This window comes from Erinaceus europaeus, chromosome 1 (genome assembly GCF_950295315.1).
Source record: "Erinaceus europaeus chromosome 1, mEriEur2.1, whole genome shotgun sequence".
Classification (NCBI taxonomy): Eukaryota; Metazoa; Chordata; class Mammalia; order Eulipotyphla; family Erinaceidae; genus Erinaceus; species Erinaceus europaeus.
This window is the reverse complement of record NC_080162.1, coordinates 81,771,523-81,797,054: the sequence shown is the minus strand read 5'-3', so window position 1 is coordinate 81,797,054 and position 25,532 is coordinate 81,771,523. Positions and strand designations below refer to the sequence as shown.

At 38.9% G+C, this 25,532-nt stretch overlaps 1 protein-coding gene across 8 annotated transcripts in view; it reads right to left on the bottom strand.

The window, feature by feature from the left end:
* Positions 1-25,532, bottom strand: part of RALGAPB (Ral GTPase activating protein non-catalytic subunit beta) — a 104,197-nt gene that overhangs the window by 17,477 nt on the left and 61,188 nt on the right. For 6 of the 8 annotated variants that reach the window (XM_007521634.3, XM_060189881.1, XM_060189889.1 and 3 more), the window contains 9 exons: positions 22,305-22,434; positions 20,268-20,401; positions 16,759-16,941; positions 14,179-14,330; positions 11,965-12,152; positions 7,219-7,325; positions 5,408-5,560; positions 3,458-3,667; positions 1,494-1,652 (listed from right to left, as the gene is read on the bottom strand). In XM_007521634.3, the coding sequence (XP_007521696.1) occupies positions 1,494-1,652; positions 3,458-3,667; positions 5,408-5,560; positions 7,219-7,325; positions 11,965-12,152; positions 14,179-14,330; positions 16,759-16,941; positions 20,268-20,401; positions 22,305-22,434 (1,416 nt within the window). Of the gene's footprint in view, positions 1-1,493; positions 1,653-3,457; positions 3,668-5,407; positions 5,561-7,218; positions 7,326-11,964; positions 12,153-14,178; positions 14,331-16,758; positions 16,942-20,267; positions 20,402-22,295; positions 22,435-25,532 lie in introns of all 8 variants that reach the window. The other 2 variants (XM_060189864.1, XM_007521635.3) reach the window with 2 other exon arrangements.

Genomic DNA, 25,532 nt, shown 5'->3' with positions numbered 1-25,532 from the left:
CTCAACTCTGGCTAATGGCGATGCTGGGGTTTGAACCTGGGACCTCAGAGCCTCAGGCATGAGTCTTTTACATAACCATTATACTCTCTCTCCAGCCCCTTTCTTTTGTTTCTTAAATTCCTCCTAGAAGTGAGATCATCTGCTAATGTTCTTCCCTCTCCTTTTGATTTCTCACTTATTTTACATAGTTCCTTCAAGATCCATTCGAGTTAGCCTACCTTTCAAATGGTCAGCCTTCAATCTCTATAAGCAATGCTTTTGAATTGTTTCTGTTTCATTCTTTTAAACTTATATACTTCTCCATAATCATTTAGTTTCAAAGGATTTAAATACTAACTACATGATGATGATTCTAAAATTCATGTCTCAGTTTAGACATCTCCCTGGAGCTCCAGATACTCATATCCAACTACATACTTAACTCTTGGATGTCTAATAAATACCAAAAACATAATGGAACTAAAACAAGCTCTGATTAAGACCTTCAGTAAAATCAGCATGTCCCATGTTACGTATCCTCATCATGACAAACATCATGACTAACCTACATAGCTGTTCATCTAACTGCCACCCCCTCCACAACACACACCTCACATTCAGTCCATCAGTCAACTCTGTTGGTTCTACCTTCATAACATACATCTATTTAAACTTCTCTCCATTTCGACTATTAAAATCCAAATACAAGACATGATCATCTCTCTCTGGACTGTTTTATTTATTAATTTATTCCCTTTTGTTGCCCTTGTTGTTTTTTATTGTTGTAGTTATTAACTGTTGTTACTGATGTCGTCGTTGTTGGATAGGACAGAGAGAAATGGAGAGCGCAGGGAAAGACAGAGGGGGAGAGAAAGATAAGACACCTGCAGACCTGCTTCACCACCTGTGAAGCGACTTCCCTGCATATGGGGAGCTGGGGGCTCAAACTGGGATCCTTACACCAGTCCTTGCTGGTCCTTGCACTTTGTGCCACCTGTGCTTAACCTGCTGTGCTACCGCCTGACTCCTTCTGGATTGTTCCTAACTGTTCTTCTGTGTCTAGACTACTCATCAATGATTTGGGGTTACATAAGGGGAGCAAAGCATTGCTATAGCTCGTCTCTAAATTACAATTGTTGGAAATCAAAGAGGCCTGGGATGTCAAATATCAGTTTCCATCATTTCAGAAACTACTGAGTCACAACAAAACTTTAAACATCAAGTATAATTCATTTCCTATCATGGATACGCAAAAAGTCATGTACAGCATTAGAAATCTTACCTCGGGCTGGGGAGACAACACAATGGTTATGGAAAAGCTTTTCAAGCCTGAGGCTTTGAGGTCTCAGGTTCAATCCCCGGCCCCAACATAAGCAAGAACTTAGCAGTGTTCTGGTCTCTTTCTTTCTCTCCCTCTCTCTCTCTCTTTGGATCTTTCCCTCTGTATCTATTCTTTCTCATTAAAATAAACTAAATAAAAATTAAAAAAAAAGAAAAGAAAAAAGAAATCTTACCTCTTGGCTGGTTTTCTGACCCGGCTTCATATAGAAAATAAAAACAGTATCAAAGGGACGACATGGCAAGAGATCCAGATACCCAATGTCATCAAAAAATCCAGGTATCATGGAGTCAAGTGCAATAAGGTGAGGAGGTAGACGACTATTTGCAGGTTCCTACCATCAAATAAAGAAATTAATTCTTTTGTTCCTATTATATTTTTTTCATCACTCTAGTTAAAAATGAGTAGCTCACAGCTTAGTAAACATAATAAAATGACAGAATTAGAGCACAACCCTCTTGTATAACATTCTTGTATACTTCCTGCTAGTTCCTTCATTTCCCTTTGTTATTGTTAAGCACAACTACAGTAAATAAATGTTGGGTCCTATTTTCTCTATGATGTATCTTCCACAATTTTTTTCTTTATTATTTAGCTGGAGAAATGATGATTTATAAGACTGTTGTATAGGTGTCTAGAAGTTTTAAAGATATTTTTCTCATTCATTCCAAGATTAAAGTACAAAATGGAAAAACCACTTTATTACATAGTCTGGCAGTTTCTAGCAAAGATGAACATATTTTTACCATAAACACAAGATTGAACACAATGGTATTCACCCAAATGAATTAAAAAAAAAAAACAAAAACATGTCTAACCCAAATCTGAACACAGATATTTGTAGCAGCTTATTTATAACTGCCCAAGCTTGGAAACAATCAAGGTGTGGGTGAATGGATAACACCTATAGACTAGCTTCACCACTCATGAAGCATTCCTCCTGCGGGGGGTGGGGGGGTGGGGTCGGGGGGAGATATGAAACCATAGCACTAAAGCTTTCTTCATTGCCCTAACATCTCCCATGTGATGCCAGGTCTTGAACCTGGGTCACATACATAGCAAGCAAATATTCTACCTAGTGAACTATATCTCCAGCTCTTTGCACCATCTATCTGTTTAGTCTATCTACCTACCTACCTACCTCAGAGAATTGCTCAAATATGGCTTGTATGGCATTGAACCTGGAACTTTGAAGCCTCAGGCATGAAAGTCTTTTTGCATAATAATAAAAACTGAAAGTCTGTGTCAATCTTGTAGCTACACCATTTTTTTCAATAGCATATGCTCACTTCATATGTGTCACATTTTATATCTAAGATGGCGAACTTAACTGATGAATGTATGTAATTTTGACTACTCTACTAGTCTCACATCTCTCTCCCTCTCCTTGGGCTTCCCTACTCTCTGTGCCACACTACTGAAATGAAGTCAATTAACAATTCTACACTGGTTTCTAAATATTCAAGTGAAAGGGAGAATGCATTATCTCTCACTTTAATTCAAAGTTGAAAGGTGAAACAAGTAAAAAGCTAGGTCTCTGTGACAGTGAGCCTAGCTGTAAAAGGGAAAGTTTTTGAAGGAAATTAAGTATACTGCAATGAACAAACTAATGATTTTAAAAAAAGGGGGGGTGTCTAAGGCTTTACTGCTGATATGGAGAATGTTTCAGTAATTTTAACAGAAGATCAAACTAGCAATAATATTCCTTATGCCAACAACTAGCTCAAAGAAAGGCCATTATTTTTTTCAATTCTATAAAGGCTGACAGAAAGCCACAGATGAAAAAATCTGAAGGCAGTAAAGGTTGATTTGTGAAGCTTAAGAAACCATCTCTATAACACTAAGTACAGAACAAAGGAGCAGGTATAGAAGCTGCAGCAAGTTACCCAGTAAATATTTAAGATTATTAATGAAGATGGTTTGCCCATTTCAAGGTAGCTAAAATGGCTCTCTACTGAAAGAAAAAGCCCTTTGTGAGATGTGATGGTAACTATAATAGCATGACGTTCATTTACTTGCATGCACTGTAAGATTTTAAAATTAAAAGTTTAAAATTCATCTACTGTCATAAAATTGCTTTAGCTATCATCACCTGGAATAAACATAAATAATTTATAGATAAAATTTTATGAAACTTACCTTCAATGCTTCTAATGACAAAAATCCAAAATGTGAAAGAAAAAGACGTGCTGTTTGGAATTCCTGGGCAGGAGGTGGGGGCTTACAGTCGGTAACTGGATCAGGAAAACTCCTCTTCTGCAATTCTTCCTCACTTTGTTGTTCAAGGTGTATTTCATAAGCAATCTGCTGGGCCATACCATTCCTTAATTTTTCATGTCTCTCTTCTAACTGAAATGAAACCAATCCTCATTTTTGAGCTATTATAAAAGTTACACATTAATCTTAATTTTAAAATGAAAGTAAAGCTACAAGACAAAAAAGTGAAGACCATTTTCACTGCTCGATCACTGCGTTTCAATTCAATACAGAGTATGCACCTTAGCAAACACGTTTCAAGGTTTAAAACAAATACAAAAACGAACAAAAAGCCCCTACTTCATAGCCTCAACAAATGACTTGTTGTAAATTAAGCCACCCTATCTCTGTTTCACTTTGAATAGGCAAGAATGGGGGTAGAGTTTTTGCTGTCCCCTCTCCGTCACTATCTATCTTTCATCCTGTGTGATTCCGTTTTGAAGTCATCCATATGGATTACTGGATTATCTTTCAGAGATACCTGTGTCCTCTCCTCCTTCCCTTCCAAACAATCCATTTTCTCTGATGAAAAGTGGTCCTTTTAACCTGATTTACAATTCTACAATATCCTTGCCTTCACATCTTTGACTATCTATAAAACATACTTTGTGCTTGAGATGTGTACTTTTAAAAGTTACAATGCTGAAATTCCCTCCTCTAACCATAAGTCTCTACCAGTAGCTCTCTAGTCTTTATTCCAGGCTCACACTTAGCTGTCATTGTGATATCTGATATTTCCCCAGGTCATCAGCATATTTCCAGCTTTATCTACTTTCCCACCAAGCTTAAACCACCAAACTGAAAAAATATTTATTTATTGAATAGAGACAAAGAAAACTTGATAGGAAAGGGAGAGATAGAAAGGGAGAAAGCCACCTGCAACACAGCTTCATCACCTGTGAAGCTTCTCCCCTCCTCCCCCACAGGTGGGTACCACAGGCTTGAACCTGGTTTCTTGAGTATTGTAACACGTTCATTCTACCAGGTGTGCCACCATCTGGGGCATCAAACTGAACATCTTAATATTCTCTCCTAAGAACAGAAAATGGCTGTTGACATTTTCCCTTCCATATTCTCTCCCCTGTCAATCTCCTCACCATTCAAATTTCTGACAAGTTAGGATCCAAGGATATTCGAATAGTCAGCAGAGTTACTACCTCACTATAGAGGTAATGCTATTAACCACAGCTGGATTGCCTGGCAATTTTAAGTACCTTCTTTGATTCTCTATTTTATTTCTAAGAATTATGATTAAAATTTACTCAAGTTATTTCAGTTTCCCTTCTTCCCACCTCTCTTCCAACAGAAAAATCTGATCATGTTATCACATTACTGATATCTAACCATGGACCAACTGAAGCAGTCCAGAGACACTTTTAAAAGATGACCAGCTTCTTTCAATCGAACACAATCTATACTTATCTAACTACTGGGATGTTGAAAAAGTCATTGACGTATTTGTTCTGCTTTTCTATGTAACTATGCATCATGACTTTTCTGACAACCCAATGCATAGTAACCTCCTAGACCACAGAGTTCTGGGTTATCTTACTGTAACATTCAAGAAAAGACTCCTGAGCTGTCTATCAATAGGCATTCTGGGGGTCAGGAGATGGCTCACCTGGTAGAGTGCACTTTACAATGCATGAGGATGTGGGTTCGAGCCCCCAGTCACCCTGTGGGAGCAAACTGAAGGAACTGGGGAAGCTTCATGAGCAGTGGAGCAGTGTCCTGGTGTCTCTTTCCTTTCTCTTCTCCTCTCCCTCTCCCTCCCTGTCTCTCACCCGCTATCTTAAAAAAAAAAAAAATTCTCTTAACAATAATTAATCTTACTTCTTCAGTGACAATTTCATGCAAATCTGGTATGCTCAGATCTGCTTTCACAAAAGGAATCTTATCCACCTCTTCAGGAAATGGTCGATGTTTCACAGTATATTTAAATCCAACATCATTTTTAGGAACTGGACGAGGTTCAGGCACAAACAGCTGTTAAAATAAAGTAACATAATGCTTGTATTACACCTGCAGTCCTCTATGACAACAGGTATCTTCCTTTCTCTTAGACTTCTGTGTTTCCCTAGGACTATGTAACACATGAACTTAACAGAATGTGCAAATCCAACTATTAGCAGTTAAGGATAAAAAGTCTGTGTACCAGTGTACTCTATTTTTATAAAAATGTTCATCAGTTTGATTAAGGGTGAAATGTACTGATACCTATCTTGGGGAGATGTTAAAATGTATACTTATGACAACAAAGATCCTATAAATCAACATTTCCTTAATTAAAAAAGAATTATAACTCTATTATCTTATGGCTTTGTAGATCAATATTAAATCACTAATAAAAAATTAAAATATAAGGGACCGGGTGGTGGCACACCTGGTTCAGCACATCTGCTAAAGTGCACAAGGACCCAGGTTCAAGCCCCCAGTCCCCACCTGCAGGGGGAAGCTTTATGAGTGGTGAATCAGGGCTGCAGGTGTCTCTCTGTCTCTCTCCCTCTCTATCTTCCCCTTCCTTCTTGATTTCTATTTCACATTTCTATTTCGATTGTCTCTATCCAATAATAAATAAAGGCAATAAAAAATTAAAATGTATATAAAATAAATAAGATGGTAAATATTAAACAAAAGAAGAAAAATCTCCAGCAGATTTAATGACTAGAAAACACAAGTAGAACATGAACTGGAGTTGGTGTATTGCACCAAAGTAAAAGACTCTGCGGTGGGTGGGGGGAGAATACAGGTCCAAAAAGGATGACAGGACTTAATGAGGGTTGTATTGTTGTATGGAAAACTAAGAAATGTTATGCATGTACAAACTATTGTATTTACTGTCAAATGTAAAACATTTATCCCCCAAGAAAGAAATTTTAAAAATTCCAATTTGAATAAAAAATATAGAACACACACACACACACACACACACACACACACACAGACTTAATGACTAATATTTGAGCTTTAGACCTCAAGTGCCCTAGATGTGAATCTCCCATATTCAACAGTAAATCAGAGGGTAAGGCTCACATTTCCTTCTTTTCCAGGACCTCTCAAATCATTCCATACAATAAAGTTTACTGCACATGTCTGGATACTATGTTCATTTAGAACTTTAGTGTGGCTATCGTCTCTCAGTTAAGCCACACTAAAGTTCTAAATGAATCACCATCACCATAAATTAGAGCTGAGCAGTACTCAAAAAAAGACTGTGCATATATAGTCATATAAGAGTAAGTCATATAAAGCAAACTGAAATTAAATTCTGTTGTCAAAGACATCATACAAGGTGTATACCTAATTTTATCTAACACTGTATGACACTGTATGTGAGGCCATTCAAAGTAGTCATTTTTAATTATAAGGAAATAACAGAATTACTTGGAAAGCTTTCTGAAAATAAACCTGCCTTAAAAACATCTTATAGAAAAACTAAATGGATCTGTAATTTTCAGATGATATTGGCATGAACCCACTGTCAGAAAGGTGGCTATGATCAAAAGTACTTACTTGATATATGTCAAACATTTTTATCTTTGTTTTTTGTTGAAATGTTGGATTTGACTTTTTAATCACATCCTTCCCACCCTCTCAGCCCACCCTGCCTTCACTCTGGGCCACTCCCCTGTAACCTGGAATACCTTCTGATTTGCTTTTGCTCCTCTGGGTAAAAGGCAAAGCTGTTGTGCCCAAGCAAGTCTTCCAGACATTCCCCGGACCAACACAGTGACAGAGGGGAAGAAATCATCTAAAATAAAACATTGGTGTGAAAGTTTTATTTCAGAAAACAACCATTTGAAATATACCTATTATCAATGTGCAGAGTTTCTAGTAAGCAAAGTGCCATCAGAGTGCTTCCTAAACTTTCATTCTCTGCATTACCTGTGGTTTCTGTCACACCTGTGGGGTATTAGGTGCTATCATCTTATTTGTGTCAAACGCTTTAATTAATTTAAATCTATTTTAAAAGAAAACTGTGTATCTCTATTTTAACAGAAAAATGAGTTTGGATGGTTTAACTATATGCATTTTAAAACACATGCTTAAAATAAGGTTCACCAATGTATCTATTACCATGAGCTCACATACCTCGGTGTTTACACTTAAACAGTTTTAAGAAATCACTGTCCTAGCAAATACTCTTAACTTTCAATGCTAAGAATTATGTAAGTGCAGAAGATAGACTGTCTGGATGTTTAAATGCTGGTGTTACACTGACCTAGGTCTTTGTGAACCCACTGCTAATCATAGTCAAGTATCTTTCTGTCCCAGCAGAAGTTATGGGGCAGTGTCCGGGAGGTGGTGTAGTAGATAGGGCATTGGCATTGGACTTTCACGCATGAGGTCCTGAGTTCAATCCCTGGCAGCACATGTACCAGAGTGATGTCTGGTTCTTTTTCTCTCTCCTCCTATCTTTCTCACTGATAAATAAAATCTTAATTAAAAAAAAAAAAGAATTGACCAGTTATTAAAAAAAAGTTATGGGGCAACATGAAGAGGGTAAATAGTTTAGGGCTAGACATCTGGGGGCGAGAGTGGGGTTTACTACACCATTATTTATTTTTTGTCTCTAGTAGGAGTCAAATTTGTCCAAACCTCTCTCTGACCTATTTCATAAATTACTGTAATGAACTACTAAGATGTCTACACAATTCCAATTTTTTTATATCTTTGGTAGATTTCCAATAAAATTACTTAGAATGAGAGCAGGAGAGTCTTTGAGAATATGGAAAAGGATTGACATTTGCCTCCTCATGTGTGGAAACCTGAAGGAGATGGTAGGAATCAGCAGATTGCTTGGGAGTAGGAGGGTAAAGGAATCAGGAATAAGCAGCAACTGGCCAGGGAAGCTTAACAAGTCCTAATTTGGGATAGAGAAAGAAGAGGTGCTTTCAGGAAACACTTGAGACCAGCACTTTTGGAGTTGGACTATAAGAAAAGACCTTGACTATTTTATATTCAAGTCACTGTATCTTCAACTACTGGGTAGTTTTGCTCATATGTGAATTATAGGGAACTAAAACACATGGACTTGAAAAAAAAATCTTTTTTTGACCAACCTGTCTCTAATACTTTGTGAGAACTATGGAGATTATCATAGAGGGAGGCAGGGTGTCACGAGAGTTTTGATGGTGGCTGCAATATATACCTATACCTATTAGTATGGGACAATGGAAACAGACAGGGACAGTACAGGATTCAGAAAATTAGAAATGTAGTCCAAGTCAAACTTTAAACTTCTCATGTAATCCTGGATAAGTCAAATATGCTCACTGAGGCTATTTCTTCATGTGAAAATAAGGGAGCACCACACTAGATGATTCCCTTTATGCTCACAGATTCTAAAACCTTTTCTTAACCATCATTATAATAAGGGTCTCTTTGAGAAAATGTTTGTTTAATATAGTGGTTAATTCTAATTATCATATGGAAAATATATGTAGTTTGACTGGTTTGAGTTGTAGTAATAATTAAATAAAACTTGGGGTGGCTATAATTATAGGGGAAAGGAAGACACCAATGCATTTTTGTTAGTGGAAAAATCACTAGGGAGTTTTCAGTAGAGCATTTGAACAGTTATATCAGTATTTGAAGATGAATATTACAATGGCAGCAAGTAGGGTGGAAGTAAGGATAATTTTTTTTTCACAATCAGAGTTATTGTTGGGGGCTCAGTACCTGCACTATGAATGTGTACACTGCATCTGGTGACCATCTTTTTTTTTCCCCCTAATTTTTTTATTAGATAGAACAAAGAAAAACTGAGAATGGAGGGGAAGGTAGAGAGAGAAAAGCTATACACCTGCAGAACTGCTTCACTGCTGGTGAAGTGTCCCTACTGCAGCTGGTAGTATGTGCGCTGAACCAGGTGTACTTCTGTTGGGGCCTGATAAGTAATTTTTTTTTCCTCCAGGGTTATTGCTGGGCTCGGTGCCTGCACCATGAATCCACTGCTCCTGGAGGCCATTTTTCCCCCTTTTTGTTGCCCTGTTGTTGTAGCCTTGTTGTGGTTACTATTATTACCACTGTTGATGTTGTTCATTGTTGGATAGGACAGAGATAAATGGAGAGAGGAGGGGAAGACAGAGAGGGGGAGAGAAAGATAGACACCTGAAGACCTGCTTCACCACCTGTGAAGCAACTCCCCTGCAGGTGGGGAGCCAGGGGCTCGAAACGGGATCCTTACGCCAGTCCTTGCGCTTTGCGCCACATGCGCTTAACCCACCGAGCCACCGCCTGACGCCCAATAAGTAATTTTTTAACTGGAAGGAAGTGGGAAGATAAGACCAAATAAAAATAAAATGCAGCAGGGCACCAATGTAAAAACACTGTGGTGAAGGGGAGGGTGGCCACTGGGCTTCCCGGCATGGCGGGGGGGGTGGGGGGTAGGGGTGGGAAGTGGGGATGGGACACAGTCTTTTGGTGGTGGGAGTGGTGTTTATGTACAATCCTATTAAAGTGTAAACATATAAATCACTAATTAATATGAGAGGCGAAAAACTGATCATATGTCTAGAACTTCTTAAAACACAGACTGAGTCTTTTTAATACATAGGCTGTCTTCGATATGTTGTCTCTCCCAAAAGCCTAGACCAGGGAGAACAGAAGCAACTGGTAGCACAGCTATATACAAGATGCTGGGTATTATCCAGCAAACCCTAACAAAGGGACTTTCCAAAGTTAACCCTATCACCAAATAATGTGACGATAACAATAACTATCCATTTTCTTCTTGAACCCTAAGACAACAGGAACCTCACATTTCCACTATAGAGCCTATATTTCCCCCAGTCCTGGAACCGTAGGGTGGGGCCTACTTTTCTGCATGCTGCTCTCAATTCAAATCAAATAATATTGCATCCGCGGATTGCAACCTAATCAACACGAGTGCCACCCCAGCATGCTTCACTTCAGACTGTGACCAGAGACTTCAGGTGTGGAATGACAACCCTTCAGCTTCATCACTTGGGTGAGACCTTTCCTTTCATAGTATTCTCTAATTCCATCCCAGGTGTTCTACTCCCCAATAAAGTCCCCAAACCTAGGTATAGTCCAGGTACCCTGAGATAGAGCATAGGTTCACACGTGCCCATAAACTAGGGGAAAAATATATACCTGAAAGCAGAAGTACACAAGAGCATGCAGGGAATACCCCCAACACTTCATCTGCACTATTCCAGTCTTTAGATCCATGATTGTTCAACAATTTGTTTGGCTTTGTATGTTAACTCTCTTTTCAGCCACCAGGTTCCGGATGCCAGCAAGATGCTGACCAGACTTCCCTGGACAGACGAGCCCATCAATGTGTACTGGAGCTCCACTTCCTCAGAGCCCCACCCTACTAGGGAAAGAGAGAGGCAGACTGGGAGTATGGATCGACCAGTCAATGCCCATGTTCAGCGGGGAAGCAATTACAGAAACCAGACCTTCCACCCTCTGCAATTCACAAGGACCCTGGATCCATACTCCCAGAGAGAGAATGGGAAGACTATCAGGGGAGGGGATGGGATATGGAGATCGGGTTATGGGAATTGTGCGGAATTATACCCCTCTTATTCTATGGTTTTGTTAATGTCTCCTTTCTTAAATAAAAAAATAAAATAAAAAATAAAAATAAATAAATAAATAACAAAATGCAACAATTTAGGCAAAAAATAATAAGGTACTACACTTGGGATGTACCGAGAAGTTTGCAGAGGAAAGGAAAAATTCAAGTCAATGGGGAAGTGGAAACTTAGGAAGTAACAGGAAGGAGAAAGCAAAGACTTCTCAGAGTTCAACCCTGTGCAGGTTATACCAATAATTGAAACAAAACAGTGGGGAGTGTGGTGAAGGAAAGAAGGTAGGAAAGATTCAAAGTTCAAAAGGGAGGAGTGATACTGATTTTCTTTTTAATTATAATTATTATTTTGGATAGAGACAGAGAAAAGTTGAGGGAACGTGGAGGGGGGGGATAGAAAGGAAGAGACACCTGCAACACTTCTTCAATGCTTGTGAAGTTTCCACCTTGAGGTGAGGACCAGGGGCTTAAAGAAGGGTCTTTCAGCATCATTACATGTGTGTTTTACCAGGTGCATCCCTGCCCAGCCCTTGATACTGATTTTTATAAACATTAAGCACCAGAAAATACCTTCTAGAATAAAACTTTGTATAAAATCACAGTTTTTTTCCCCTGAAATTCAGATACATATATAAAACTTGCAAAAAAAAAAAATTCTACTTTTCCTTTTCGGGCCCTCTGTTTCCCATAACCAGAATTCTAATGGATTAATGAAAAATTACATGTAATCTTTTATTCTCAGGTTCTGGAAAGATCAGTACAACTTGAAAACACTGAAAAACATGTTGATTTAGCAGTGAAAAAGGTGTAAAAAGCTAAAACTTACTCTGTTCATTTCCAAGAGGCTGCTCCAGCATTGCTAGGATAACACTGTTATCCAGGACAAAGTACCGGAAACTATGCTTGTTTACGGTTGGCAGTCTGGAGTATTTAATCAAAGTGGTCTCATTCACCAAACTACAAGGAGAGGCAGGACCACTGGGTGAAGGGAATGCACCAAGCAACTGCATAATACTGTGGGGAATGAAATACAGCAGTTAATTTCTAAAGTAAAACCTTAAGTTTACTTCATGAATCTACATGTCCTTCTACTCTTCTGAATTTTAACTGACCACAGTCATGCTTCCATTTACAGATCAGATTTACTCCCTGTATTGGACACTGTGGTGTGGTGTTCAGATTTCCCTCTCTCCAAGACTGAGAAATCTATTTTCCCATATGCAGAAAGATGATGGTCACAGCTTTCTTTTTAATGGGGGATTAATAGTTTATAGTAAATGCGTGAAATTTCTCAGTTTTCTGCAAAACACTTTCACCCCCAACCTAGGTCTTCCTCCATCATCATGCACCAGGACCTGAAAGCTGACCACTCCCCATGCTAAACCCCAGTCCTTGCTTTGGTGCAATACACCAAGCCCAGTCCAAATTCTACTTTTATTTCGCTTTATGCTCATATTTCTTTTTTTATTTTGTTTATTTTTATACTTATTTATTTTCCCTTTTGTGGCCCTTGTTTTCTTATTGTTCTAGTTATTATTGCTGTCGTTGTTGGATAGGACAGAGAGAAATGGAGAGTGGAGGGGAAGACAGAAAGGGGGAAAGAAATATAGACATCTGCAGACCTGCTTCACTGCCTGTGAAGCGACTCCCCAGCAGATAGGGAGCCAGGGGCTCAAACCAGGATCCTTATTCGGGTCCTTGCACTTTGTGCCATGTGCGCTTAACTCGCTGCGCTACCGCTCGACTCCCTCTGCTCCTATTTCTTAACTTCTGTCTATGAGGAGATGATTCCATACTCATCCTTCTCTCTGGCTTATCTCACTTCACATGATTCCTTCAAGCTCCATCCAAGATAAGGTGAAGGTGAATTCATCATTCTTAGTAGCTGAGTACTATTCCATTCTGTATATATACCACAACTTTCTCAGCTACTCATCTGTTATTGGATATCTGGATTACTTCCAGGTTTTAGCTATTACAAATTGTGCTGCTATAAACAGGATAGCCACAGCTTTCATATGAGTTCCTCTCCAGAACTATACCTTTTATCAGTGAGAATTAGTTAAACCCCAAATATTTTCTTCCTAGGACAGTCCATATTCAATAAATGGCTGATGCAGGTATATATAATCCCAATTTCTCTGCACTAACTTGAGAGAACTCCAAAGAGTCTAGTGTGCCAACTAGGCCATTAAAGTGAAGAGGCTCTCTAAAATCCTTTTTCTTAAAAGAAAAAAAAATTTTAATTGTCTATTTATTTATTTATTGGATAGTCAGAAATGGAGATGGCAGGGGAAGGTAGAGAAAAGAGAGACACCTGTAGCCCTGCACCACTGTTCATGAAGCTTTCCCCCTACAGGTGGGGACGAGGGGCTCAAACATGGGTCCTTGTGCATTAAAAGATGTACACTCAACCAGGTGCACCACCAACCACCTAAAATCCTTTTCTAATTCTAATATAAATGACTTTAATCAATGTGAATCTTTTTGTTGGGGGGGGGAGTGTGTGAAGGGGGTCCAGAGAAGGTCCAAGCTTTCAGTCCTAAGTTCCTGATTAAAACAAACACACATACATACACACACACACACCTTTTAAAAAATGTATCCTGAGAAAATTATCTTGAGGGGGTTGGGAGGGCACACCCAGTTGAGCACACATGCCACCATGCACAAGGACCCAGGTTCAAGCCTCCAGTCCCCACTTGCAGGGGGGGAGCTTCTTTGGGGAAGCAGTGCTGCAGGGGTCTCTCTTTTTCTTGCTCCTTTTCTATCTTCCCTTCCCCTTTCAATTTCTCTTTGATGCTATCCAATAATAAAATAAATCCTCCTTGATACCTTTGTCTCTGTTCCTGTCCCTCCCTCCCTCCCTATCTCCTTTGCCCCTATCAATTTTTCTGTCCTGTCAAGTTATAATAAACATAAGATTAAAAAAAAAAACTAAAAAATTCTGAAAAGGCTATACTTAAACAATTGAAGTAGAAATAAAACAATACAGATCACAGCTCATTCACGCAGTTACTAGGTACAATCACTTCCATACCATGTTAGGGTAGCTTCAGCAGCATCCTTCACCCTCATGGATGCAGGGTTGGGCTCCTTATCTCCTTTGTACTTGACCTCTTGTTCACTGTTCTTAGACTTACTTCCTGATATACCAAGTTCCACAATCTCCAATACTTCCTTAAGACAGTCCTACAAGAAGGATGAAAAAAGTCAGTTTTTTTAAAATAATTTTTATCTATTTATTTATTTTTTATTTATTTATTTATTTTAACCAGAGCACTGCTCAGCTCTGGCTTATGGTGGTTCGGGGGATTGATCCTGGAACTTTGGAGCCTCAGACATGAGAGTCTCTTTGCATAACCATTATCTACCCTCCAGCCAAAAAAAGGTCAGTTTTTATAGTAATATTCAGTGAGAAAACAACAAAAAAAAAAACATTAATTACCCTTATTCATAGTTTGAAATATCCCTGGTCAATAAAGATCTAAAAATATTTCATTAGAAAAAAGATATTTTGGGCTAAGTCTATAGCATAATGTTACACAAAAGACTCTCATGCCTAAGTTCCAGGTTCAATTCCTGGCATTACCATAAGCCAGAGCTGAGCAGTGCTCTGGTTAAAAAAAAAAAATCTGTGCCCCAGGATGTAGCACAATGGATAATGTGTTGGGCTCTCAAGTATGAGGGTCTGCATTGAGCCCTAGCATTGTATGTGCCAGAGTAATGCTCTGGATCTTTCTCTTTCTCTCTCTCTATTTCCCTCTCTCCCTCATATAAATGCATTAAGAAAAAAAGGTATTTTGAGAACAGCTGGGATGGAGGTGTGCAATGAATAGAGTGTTGGACTCTCAAGCTTGAGTTTAATCCCAGACATCACTCAAGCCAGAGCGGTGCTCTGATTTCTCTCTCTCCCCTAAATAGATAAACAAATAAATAAATGTTTTTAACATGTATTCTGAGAAACCACACTGAAATAATATTAAAGTACATTATTATAATTACTGTTTTTGTTGTTCATCTCCTAGTGTGCTTAATTTATAACAACTTTATCTTAAGTATGTGTGTATGTAATATCCACAATTTCAGACAGACTGAAGGACTGGGGGGGGGGGTTTAGCATGGATAATAGGAAACACTGAATTCTAACAGTGGTTGTTCCAGTGATAAGAGTCAGTTTTTTTCTAACTTTCCTTAATTGGAACACATTAATTTCATGATAAAATAACCCCCCAAATTTCTCTAATTATGTTTATTCAAGATAGAGACCAGAGCACCATTCAATCTTATCAATTATATTCTTGTAAATTTTCATAGATGAAGAAATCAGAAAAACCCAAGATAAAGAGGTATAAACAATAACTGAGTTAAACATGGATGGATTACAGTATGCCAGATTATCCAAATAATCCAAGTTTATCATCAGCTACAGGTATTTAAAAATAATTTCTGGTATCATAACTTTAGAAGCTATAATAAAAATAACATTGGGTTTAATCAGCAATATTGTCTTCAAATCGAATAAAGTGCTGTGTAAATATCCAGAGTGTGTTGTCTCATTACACAGTGAATGTCTACCTATAAAGAATTATGTCTTGAAGGCAGAGAAATATATATGAAACAGAATTTTCAGATACCAGTAATAATTACAACCAAGTGGTGCTCTAGGTTTACAATCTGGCTATCAACTACTCTTCTTGGTTTGTAAACAAAATGCCTACTGGCTATCTTGTGGCTACCATCCTTTCATAAAAGAACTTTTTGTTGTTTTGCGTGGGCTATGTTGTTTTCACCGGGCTAGCTTCACGGGCGGGTAACAGACGACCAGGGACTCATGGCTGGGTTGTACGCAGTATCTCTTTATTCATGCAGGACGCAACACAATCTAAGACGAGCTAAGCTAAACTCAAGGTAAAGTACTCTAAAACTCACAATGCTGTCTTTATATATACTTCCCAAGTAGGGTGGAAACAGGATGTGACATAGAGAGGGTGGAGAGAAAAGTGACTGGTGAAAATCAGAGTGTGACAAAGAGGGGGCAGATTAGGTGAGAATCCTATCACTGAACCACAAATGCCCTAGAGAGAGGGTGGAACTTGTTAACAGTGGTTATGTAAATAGAATGAAGTGGTTATATAAATAGAATAGTGTTAAGCAGGGGGGGATTTAAACCAAATGAAACAGAAGGGGTCTCATGCATACCAACACTTTTTTCATCAGATAACTTAGTCAAGGCCCAGTTTGTCCTGTGATTTCACCACTCTGGGCTGCTTTTTTCATTCAGATGGGGGCTAAGAATGGGAACATGATAAAACAACACTAGAGTTTCCTCTGATGCTTTATCACCTCCCATGTGATGATGGGGCTCAAACAAGGACCATTCACATTGCAAGGCATATACCCTATACAATTACCTCTCTGGCTATCAAAGCCCCAAATATCATGAGTAAGCATAATGACAGATTTTAAATTGTGTTCAAAGGACAGTGTTCTGCCAAAACAGAACAAGCATAGTTAAAGTGTTATTATTACACTTAAAATTTAGATAATCATTTTAAAAGGTAATTTCTGACAGTGCATCTTTATTTCTACTTACTATTTTAAAATCTCAAGAACTAACCTTCTCATCAAGTATATCAGGGTGTTCTGTCAGCCAGACACAGAGACACTGAAAAGCTGCCACTATCATGGAGTGCAGATCCCGGGAGTGAAGAGGAGCTGGCCGGCTACACTGGTAGACAATGTAGCTGCACACAGAACTGATGGCTCGCTTCTGGTCTACTGAGTCAACCACGACCTTCACCTGAGTATAGTCACATGGGAAACACAGTTAGGCAGGAACCAATGTGCTGACTTCAAAGCATCTGTACTGACACCTGGCCTCTCAAAGAACATCATAAACTAAAGGAAGTCTCACTTTTTAAATAAGCATAAAGAATTAAATAACTAAAATGTGCCCTCAAATAATACTGAATTAAAAGATGTTACTTAGGGAGTTGGTCGGTAGTGCAACGGATTGAGCGCACATGGCATGAAGCGCAAGGACAGGCTTAAGGATCCCAGTTCCCCATCCACAGGGGGGTGGCTTCACAGGCAGTGAAGCAGGTCTGCAGGTGTCTGTCCTTCTCTCCCCCTCTGCCTCCCCTCCTCTCTCAATTTCTCTCTGTCCTTATCCAACAACAACATCAATGGTAACAATAACAATAACGACAATAAGGGCAACAAAAATGGGAAAAAATGGCCTCCAGGAGCAGTGGATTCGTGGTGCAGACACTAAGCCCCAGCAATAACCCTGGAAGCAAAAAAAAAAAAAAAAAAAAGGAGTTGGGTGGTAGCGCAGCGGGTTAAGCACACATGGCACAAAGCACAAGAACCGGCTTAAGGATCCCAGTTCGAGCCCTGGCTCCCCACCTGCAGGGGCATCACTTCACAGGCAGTGAAGCAGGTCTGCAGGTGTCTATCTTTCTCTCCCCCTCTCAGTGGCTTACAGTTTCTATTTCTGAGAACATATGTTCACAGCAGCGCTATTCACAATAGCAACCCCAATACACATCAACAGATGAATGAATATACAAACTGCTGCATATAAATAAGGTATTATTTAGTCATGAAATGAAGTAAATTCCGACATATTCTATAACATAAATGAATCTCAAAAACATTTAAGTAAAAAAAAGTCAGAGACTGGGTCTGGACAGTGGCACACACATTACATACAGTACCCAAGGACCCAAGTTTAATCCCTCAGTCCTCACCTGCAGGGAGGAAGCTTCACAAATGGTGAAGCAGTGCTACAGATGTCTCTTTTTCTCTCCTCTATCTCACCTTACCTCTTGTTTTCTGTCTCTTTCAAATAAATAAATACGATTAAAAAAAATCAGTCACATATTGTATAACTCAATTTGTAACAAAACATTCTAAATAGGTAAATTCTTTGCCAAAACACGGATTGATGGCTGTCAGGGATTAGGGGTGGGGAGAATCAGAAAGCAATCAATAATGAATAAAGAGTTTCTTTCAGAAATGTACAGTCATGGAATCATTAAAATGGCTAGCTTTATTTTATATGAATTTCACCTCAACAACAAAAACAAAAAGTAGCGGGGGGAGAAGGGAAGAAAGAGAGAAGAAATAGAAACAGCCACACATTTCTAAGGTTCAACAAAACTTAAATAAAGTTACAGAAGAAATCTGATAGTACAGTCAATTTATACTAATAGTGGGAGGTGGGGGAGTTGCACAGAGAGCCAACTGAAATGTTTTAAAATAGGCATTTGGCGCAGGTGCCGCTGCTTGACACAATACCAGCTTCACAGGGAGTTCAACATGGCTGGAGTCTCCAGGCCAAACTGAAACCATCTTGCCTTTTGCCATGTATAGGGCTTTGGATTAAGCTCTGTGTGGTCTTAATAATATTTACCTATGGCCAGGCTCAGAGCCTGACCAATAACAAAAGTAATGACAAAACCTGCACTGTACTCTGTAAGACTGATCATAATGGAACAAGCAATATCAGCAATGTGGAGTTTTTCAGGAGGCTCCAATAGGAAAAATTGTTTTCCCCTTTATCTACATCACTTCCTTTAGTATTCCCCCTAAAATATAAAGATTGGTGGTTCCCACAGTGGAGGGGCCACCTTACATAGCATAATTAATTAAGAGAAAGTTATGGTACCTGCCTAAATACAATGGGCCTTTTAATCTACCACCCACCACTATGCTCCTACTTCCTTATGCAGGAATAGTACATGAGAACCTAGGTCACACAGTGAGCATACACAGAAGATGGATTCCAGCTACAGAGCTTAACTTTATGGAGAGGATGGCCAGGTCAGCATCACCTTAGTGCCTTCTCAGTAAGGAACAAAACTCCTTGATCAAACAATGGAACAGATTTTATGAAAAATGTGCTGTTCAATTTGTTTAAGGCCCCTAGAAACATGACAAGCTTGAGCTTTCTATAAACCATTGGCTTCTGATGCATAGGGGCAAGAGAATGGCATAAACATACAGGTAGAATATTAATCTTAATCAATAGGAAATCCACCGAGCACACAGGTACAAGAGTAACAAAAAATATAAAACTATGATGTGATATCTAGGGAGAAAAGTGCTCCTGGAATGTGAATGTTCCACAAAGCAGGAGGTGTTCCTTACCTGTGCTGTTCTTACTTGGTGATTTTTGTTTTAATAATCAAAAACTTGGTGATTTCTGTATTAGTGACTAAAGCCTTGGTGATTTTTGTTTTAATAATCTAAGCCTTATGAGACTATAAAAATAAAGTTCTGCTTGAGTATGACAGAGATGTCTGCTTGAGCTTGATTCAGCATCAACTCACTGGTCTCTCATTCTTCCTCATTCTTCACCGACGCCTCTCCTCTTTCAGGTTACCCTAATAACCTGCTAGGGCTGTGCCCCGGCAGGCACTGTTTATAAAGAGTCCTTTTCTTTCCTTTACCAAATTTTGATTCATTAAACTCGATGATCTTACAATGTCTTGCTGAAATTTATATTAAATACAAATCATAAGTATCCTATTATTGTGTGCAAATAAACTAGTAGCTGTATTAAAATGCTTACTGATACAATTTATTAATCTATTTATTTTTATATTTATTTATTTTCCCTTTTTGTTACCCATTGCTTTTTTATTGTTTTATTGTTGTTGTAGTTATTGATGTCGTCGTTGTTAAATAGGACAGACAGAAATGGAGAGGGGAAGACAGAGGGGGGAGAAAAAGATAGACAACTGCAGACCTGCTTCACTGCTTGTGAAACGACTCCCATGCAGGTGGGGAGCCAAGGGCTTGAACCAGGATCCTTACTCCGGCACTTCACACCACATGTGCTTAACCCACTGCCCAACTACCACTGATACAATTTAAAAGCAAAATGCATCATTCCTATTCTCTGACTCTATAAAAGAAAAGTAGTGTTCATTTTTATAAAATATCATCTAGAGATGCATTTTTACACACTGTGGATAGAAATTGTTTGGATATAACTAATAATGTAATATAATAGCCATCTCAAAGAATAAGGAGTCATGGGGGTGGGGGGCTAGGAAGTGAAAGAAAGACTCATGGTCTAAAGTTGCTGGGCTAACATAAAATGAATGTTCTCCTCACCTTTGCCAGGCCAGAGAGCAACTCTAGGGCTGCCAGTGATATGCTCATGTCTTGCCGCCATTGGGAGTTGAGTCTTTGAGTGACGAGATGAATGCTGCGAATCAGGAGTCCAGCAGCTGAATCTGTATTAAGAGCTAGGATATAACCCCAATGCCACATCCCACAGGGAGGGAAAACAACTAAGCATTAGTAACAAGAAGCACAGCATTCCACTAGGCACAGACCACAGCAGCCACAGTGAGCACAACAGGCACCCAAGACAGTGCTATGCTCCCATCCCCCTAGCCTGAGCATCAAGCCTGACTCAACAGTGCATAAGGTACACATACCAGCCTACATACAGTACTTTCAGCTCCCAGCTTAGGGATTACCATACAGACAATCACTAGGATCTAGCAGTTTTAGTGTCATTCTTACAATAATGTAATTTACAACAATGCAAATCTTAAAATTTCTAAATTAACTCAGAGAGTTGCATTAAAAGATCGTAGAAAGACTATTAATGGTTTCCTTAGGTTTTTATACAGGAATGGATTTTAAATTTAGAATCTCTTCAGATGCTGGGAATTACCCTAAAACATCTGTTGAAATTATTATGAGGGTTTAAACCATCAAAGTCACATGCAATGCCTTCTCAAATGTATTTTAACATTCAAGTCTCCAAGACTTTTTTACACTTGTAGAAAGATTGAATAGTCAAGTCAGTGTATTTTTTTGGGCCTACAAAGTAATTATTATTTAGCTAGTAGTAAATTAGGGCAAGTTAAACTGAATTTACAAAGGAAGCTTTAGGGATATTATACCTGTCAATCCTATCAGAAAGAGGGCAGTGACAACAGAAAAAGGAATGATCATTAAAGAGAGACATTCATGCAACACTAACACATATCTGGATTTCTTAGTAAAAAATATTTTACAACTTAACAAGCAGAACTCACTAACACCAATTCAAAATGCTGAAACAAACAGTAATCACTTCAACACTTACATTAGGACACATGCAATAAGGCACAATTTTATTTAGTTTAAAAGTGTTTTTGAAGCATGAAAAAAGTCATTTTAACCTGTAGTGTACTTCAATCAGTGAACATAATGTGTAAAGTAACATTTTAAATAGCTTCTTTATAAATGCATGCTGAAAAGTATTGGACATCCACATAGTGACTTTAAGTATTTGATATGCTCTATATTGACAGTAAACTTAAACCAATGAAACATGTCTCAAGTCCCAGGCTCATCAATTCTCCAAATGACTGAAGATTTTAACTTACATCTAAAAATCAAGACTTCATTCCAAACTAGTTGAAATTAATACCCACAGACTCAATGTGGGTATTAATTAATTATACTATTAGAATTTGTGGAAAAAAGAAAAACAGGGGCTATGTAGCATAATGGTTATGCAAAGAGACTCTCATGCCTGAGGCTCTGAAGTTCTAGGTTCAGTGCCTCACACCACCATGAACCAGAGCTGAGCAGTGCACTGGTAAAAAAAAAAAAAAGAACAGAGGCACTCACAAATCCAATAAAATTACAGCAGAGAGTAAAGAAGGCCACTGAACAGGATGCTCTGCTAATGAGTGTTTTATTTGATAAGGTAAAAAGAACCTAACCAAGTATAGCAGGATCATAAGCTTCAAACATGAAAACAGAGTCTTCTCATGTTCTCATCTAATGAATATTTTTTCACTCCCGAACCACAAAGAAAAGACATTTTGCATGAATAACATTATAGATTTAAGGTAGAGCCCACATATTCTTTGACTCTGTTAATCACTACCTGGTATAAAAATCCATTACTATTCTAACATATAAAATTTAATAATATATCACCCAAAGTCTAACTGCTAAAATTTATAGAATTGAATTAAAAAGATTTTATTTTCTTACTATTTTAGCCTATTTTATATCCGATTATACTTAAATACATGAAAATTTGTTAACATTAAAATTATGCTTAACATATTTATTTTGTAGATCTGTGCATTCTGTAAACTTTAAATTAAAAAAAATAAATCAGCACCAAACACAGCTTACCATAGTCCCTAAGAAGAGCCTGAGCAGGTCTTTCACTATCAGGAGTTGTAGGCTCTGTACTTCCACCACTTGCTGAACTAATTCCACTATTAGTGCGACTGTGACTCTTCAAGTTATTTTCTCCACCACCCTAGTCAAATGAAAATGAATCAAATGCTTAACGCTATATCTATAGCTTATGAATAGAAGCTTATGAATAGAGGCAGAAGTAAATCAATATTGTAAACCATTATTAAATCACTAATAAAAATAAAAAAGCTATGCCTGAGGCTGCAAAGTCCCAGGTTCAATCCCCCGCACCACCATAAGCCACAGCTGAGAAGTGCTCTGGTAAAAATAAATAAGTAAACAAAAATAAATAAATAAATAAAAATAAGTCATTCGTTAAAAATTCATGGTCTGGGAGATGGCATAGTGGATAAAGCATTTGACTCTGAAGCATGAGGTCCTGAGTTCAATCCCTGGCAGCACATAGACCAGAGTGATGTCTGGTTCTTTCTCTCCACTTATCTTTCTCATTAATAAATAAAATCCTCAAAAAAAATTCATGTTGATAAAATGAAATATGCCAACTAAATAGCACCCAGTGTAATGATAAAAACTAAAAAGGAGTTTAAATGTGGTGTTTTTGCCGTCAGTCCACAATCTTCCCCCTTTTTTCCACCCAGGGCTGTGGCTAGGACTTCATGCCTACATGATTCTACCATTCCTGGAGGAATTTCATTTTTATTGCCCCCAAGGTTACTGCTGGGACTCACTGCCTACATGATGATACCACCACTCCCAGTGACCACTTTTTTCTTTCCCACAATAGAAGAAAAAGAGAAATATGGGGGGGGGGGGAGAGACCTATAGTGCTGCTCCACCACTTGTGAAGCCTCCCCTGCCCCACATGCACATACAAGTGGGGACTGGGTCCAAAACCCAGCTGCTTGCACATGGTAACCTGTGTATCCAATCCCTGGAGGACATTTTTTTCTTTTATTTCCAGCTAGCAAGGAAGAGAAAGAGACATAGAAGAAGAAACTGCACAATATTGCTTCATCACTTAAGTTGCCCAGATGAGTGGTGCTACCATGTGGTGGCCAGGGCTTGAGTCTAGCTCCTTGCACATGGTATAGTATAGCATATGTTCTACTGGGTGACCTACCTTCCAGTGCCTCCTTTTCATTTTAACTAAATTTCACTAGCTAATAACTCTTAGTTCTTAAAAAAGGAACCAAGAGCTTCCCACCAAAATTTCAGACAGGAATGCAATCTTAAAAATATACAAACTGGGGGTTGGGCAGTAGCACAGAGGGTTAAGCACACCTGGCGCAAAGCTCAAGTACTGGTGTAAGGATCCTGGTTTGAGCCCCCAGCTCCCCACCTGCAGGGGAGTCGCTTCACAGAATTATTTTAATGGTTTACAGTATAGTCTTTAACGCATTGACAGTCTCTCATTTCCCCTTGATTGGTGTCTAGGAGACACACCAGGATCCCAATGTCCCTTCACCCTGTCCCATTCCCTCCTTCCCCAGAGTCCTTTGCTTTGGTGCAAGAGTTTCACCTTACATTTTCCCTTACTGTTCTCTGGTCTTAAGTTCTTCCTATAAGTAAGAACATTTGGAATTGGTCTTTCTCTTTCTGGTTTGTTTCAGTCAACATGTCTTCGAATTCCAACCACAATATTGGCAAAAGAGATGACCTTATTTATCATTTTAACAGTTCCAAATTATATTCCTCCATGAGGATAATTTCTGGAACCTTCCGTTCCACCCCGGTTCCATGGCTGCCAATTCTTAGCAACATCACCCCGCCAGATATTCGTTGGGATGCGGCATCATCTAAGTTCATTTCCCACGTCTACGCTCGACCGGACCTGCCAATATACGCGGATATCTTCGCCCACCCTGTCCAAACGCTTGACGTCTCGTCACCCAATCTGGTCCCCTATGCCTACACTGAACTTCTCTGTTCCAGTCTCTTGGAAACAGAGTTGGCAGTCAGCTGAGGTAAAGAACAAACACCTCATCACAGACCCCTGCAAGCGACCCGGCTTTGACCTAGCACGTTATGATTGGGCCCTCCTCAATCGCTATCGAACAGGCCATGGCCGGTGCGCCGCTATGTTCCATCGCTGGGGAGCCAGAGACGACCCGAACTGCCCCTGCGGCTACAGACAGACTATGACCCACATAGTCAACGACTGCCACCTCTCCAGATTCAAAGGAGGTCTCGAAACTTTACATCAGGCTCAACCTGACGCTGTTGACTGGCTACGGAAGAAGGGCAAAACGCTAGAAGAAGAAGAACAGCTGCATAGTACTCCATCGAGTATATGTACCATTAACTTCCATAGTCTCTTAACTAACGTTTGGCATCTGGGTTGCTTCTAGATTTGGGCTATTACAAACCATGCTGCTATGAGCACTGATGTGCATAGGTCTTTCTGGTCAAGTGTTTTTATTTTTCCTGAGTAACCCTAGGAGAGGGACTGCTAGATCAAAAGGTAGATTCATTTCTAGAGGTCTGATGAATCTCCAGACTGTTTTACATATAAGTTGAACCAAGTTACATTCCCGCCAGCAATGTAGGAGAGTCCCTCTTCCCCTATAGCCTCTCCAACAGTTGGTGTTTCTATCTTTTCTAATATGTGATATTCTCACAGGTGTAAAGTGGTATCTTGTTTTTATTTGCATTGAGCATTTTTTTCATATGTCTGTTTGCCCTCTGGATGTTTTCTTTGGAGATTCTACCCATATCTCACCCACATTTTTTCAATAGGGTTGTTTGTCTTTGTATAGTTGAGTTCTGTGAGCTCACTAAGTATTTTGGTTATCAGTCCTCTGTCTGATATTTGACACATAAAGGTTTGCTCCCATTCTGTGGGGGATCTCTGTTACCATATTGATTCCTTTTGCCGTGCAGCAGCTTTTCACTATGATATAGTCCTTTTGGGCTATTCCTGCTTTTGTTTTCCTTGCAATTAGATTTGAGTCAGTGAAGATGCTGCAAAAATTTGTGCAGAAGACAGTTCTGCCTTTTTAAATTTAATATTATATTGTTTCTAGTTTAACTTCTAAGTCTTTGATGCACTTAAGAGTTAACTTTTGTATATGATGAAATTTAGTGGTCCAGTTTCATTCTTCTGTATGTTTCAACCCAGTTTTCCCAACACCATTTGTCGAACAGGCTCTCCTTTTTCCATTTCATGTTTTGGGTACCCTTGTCAAAAATTAGCTGACC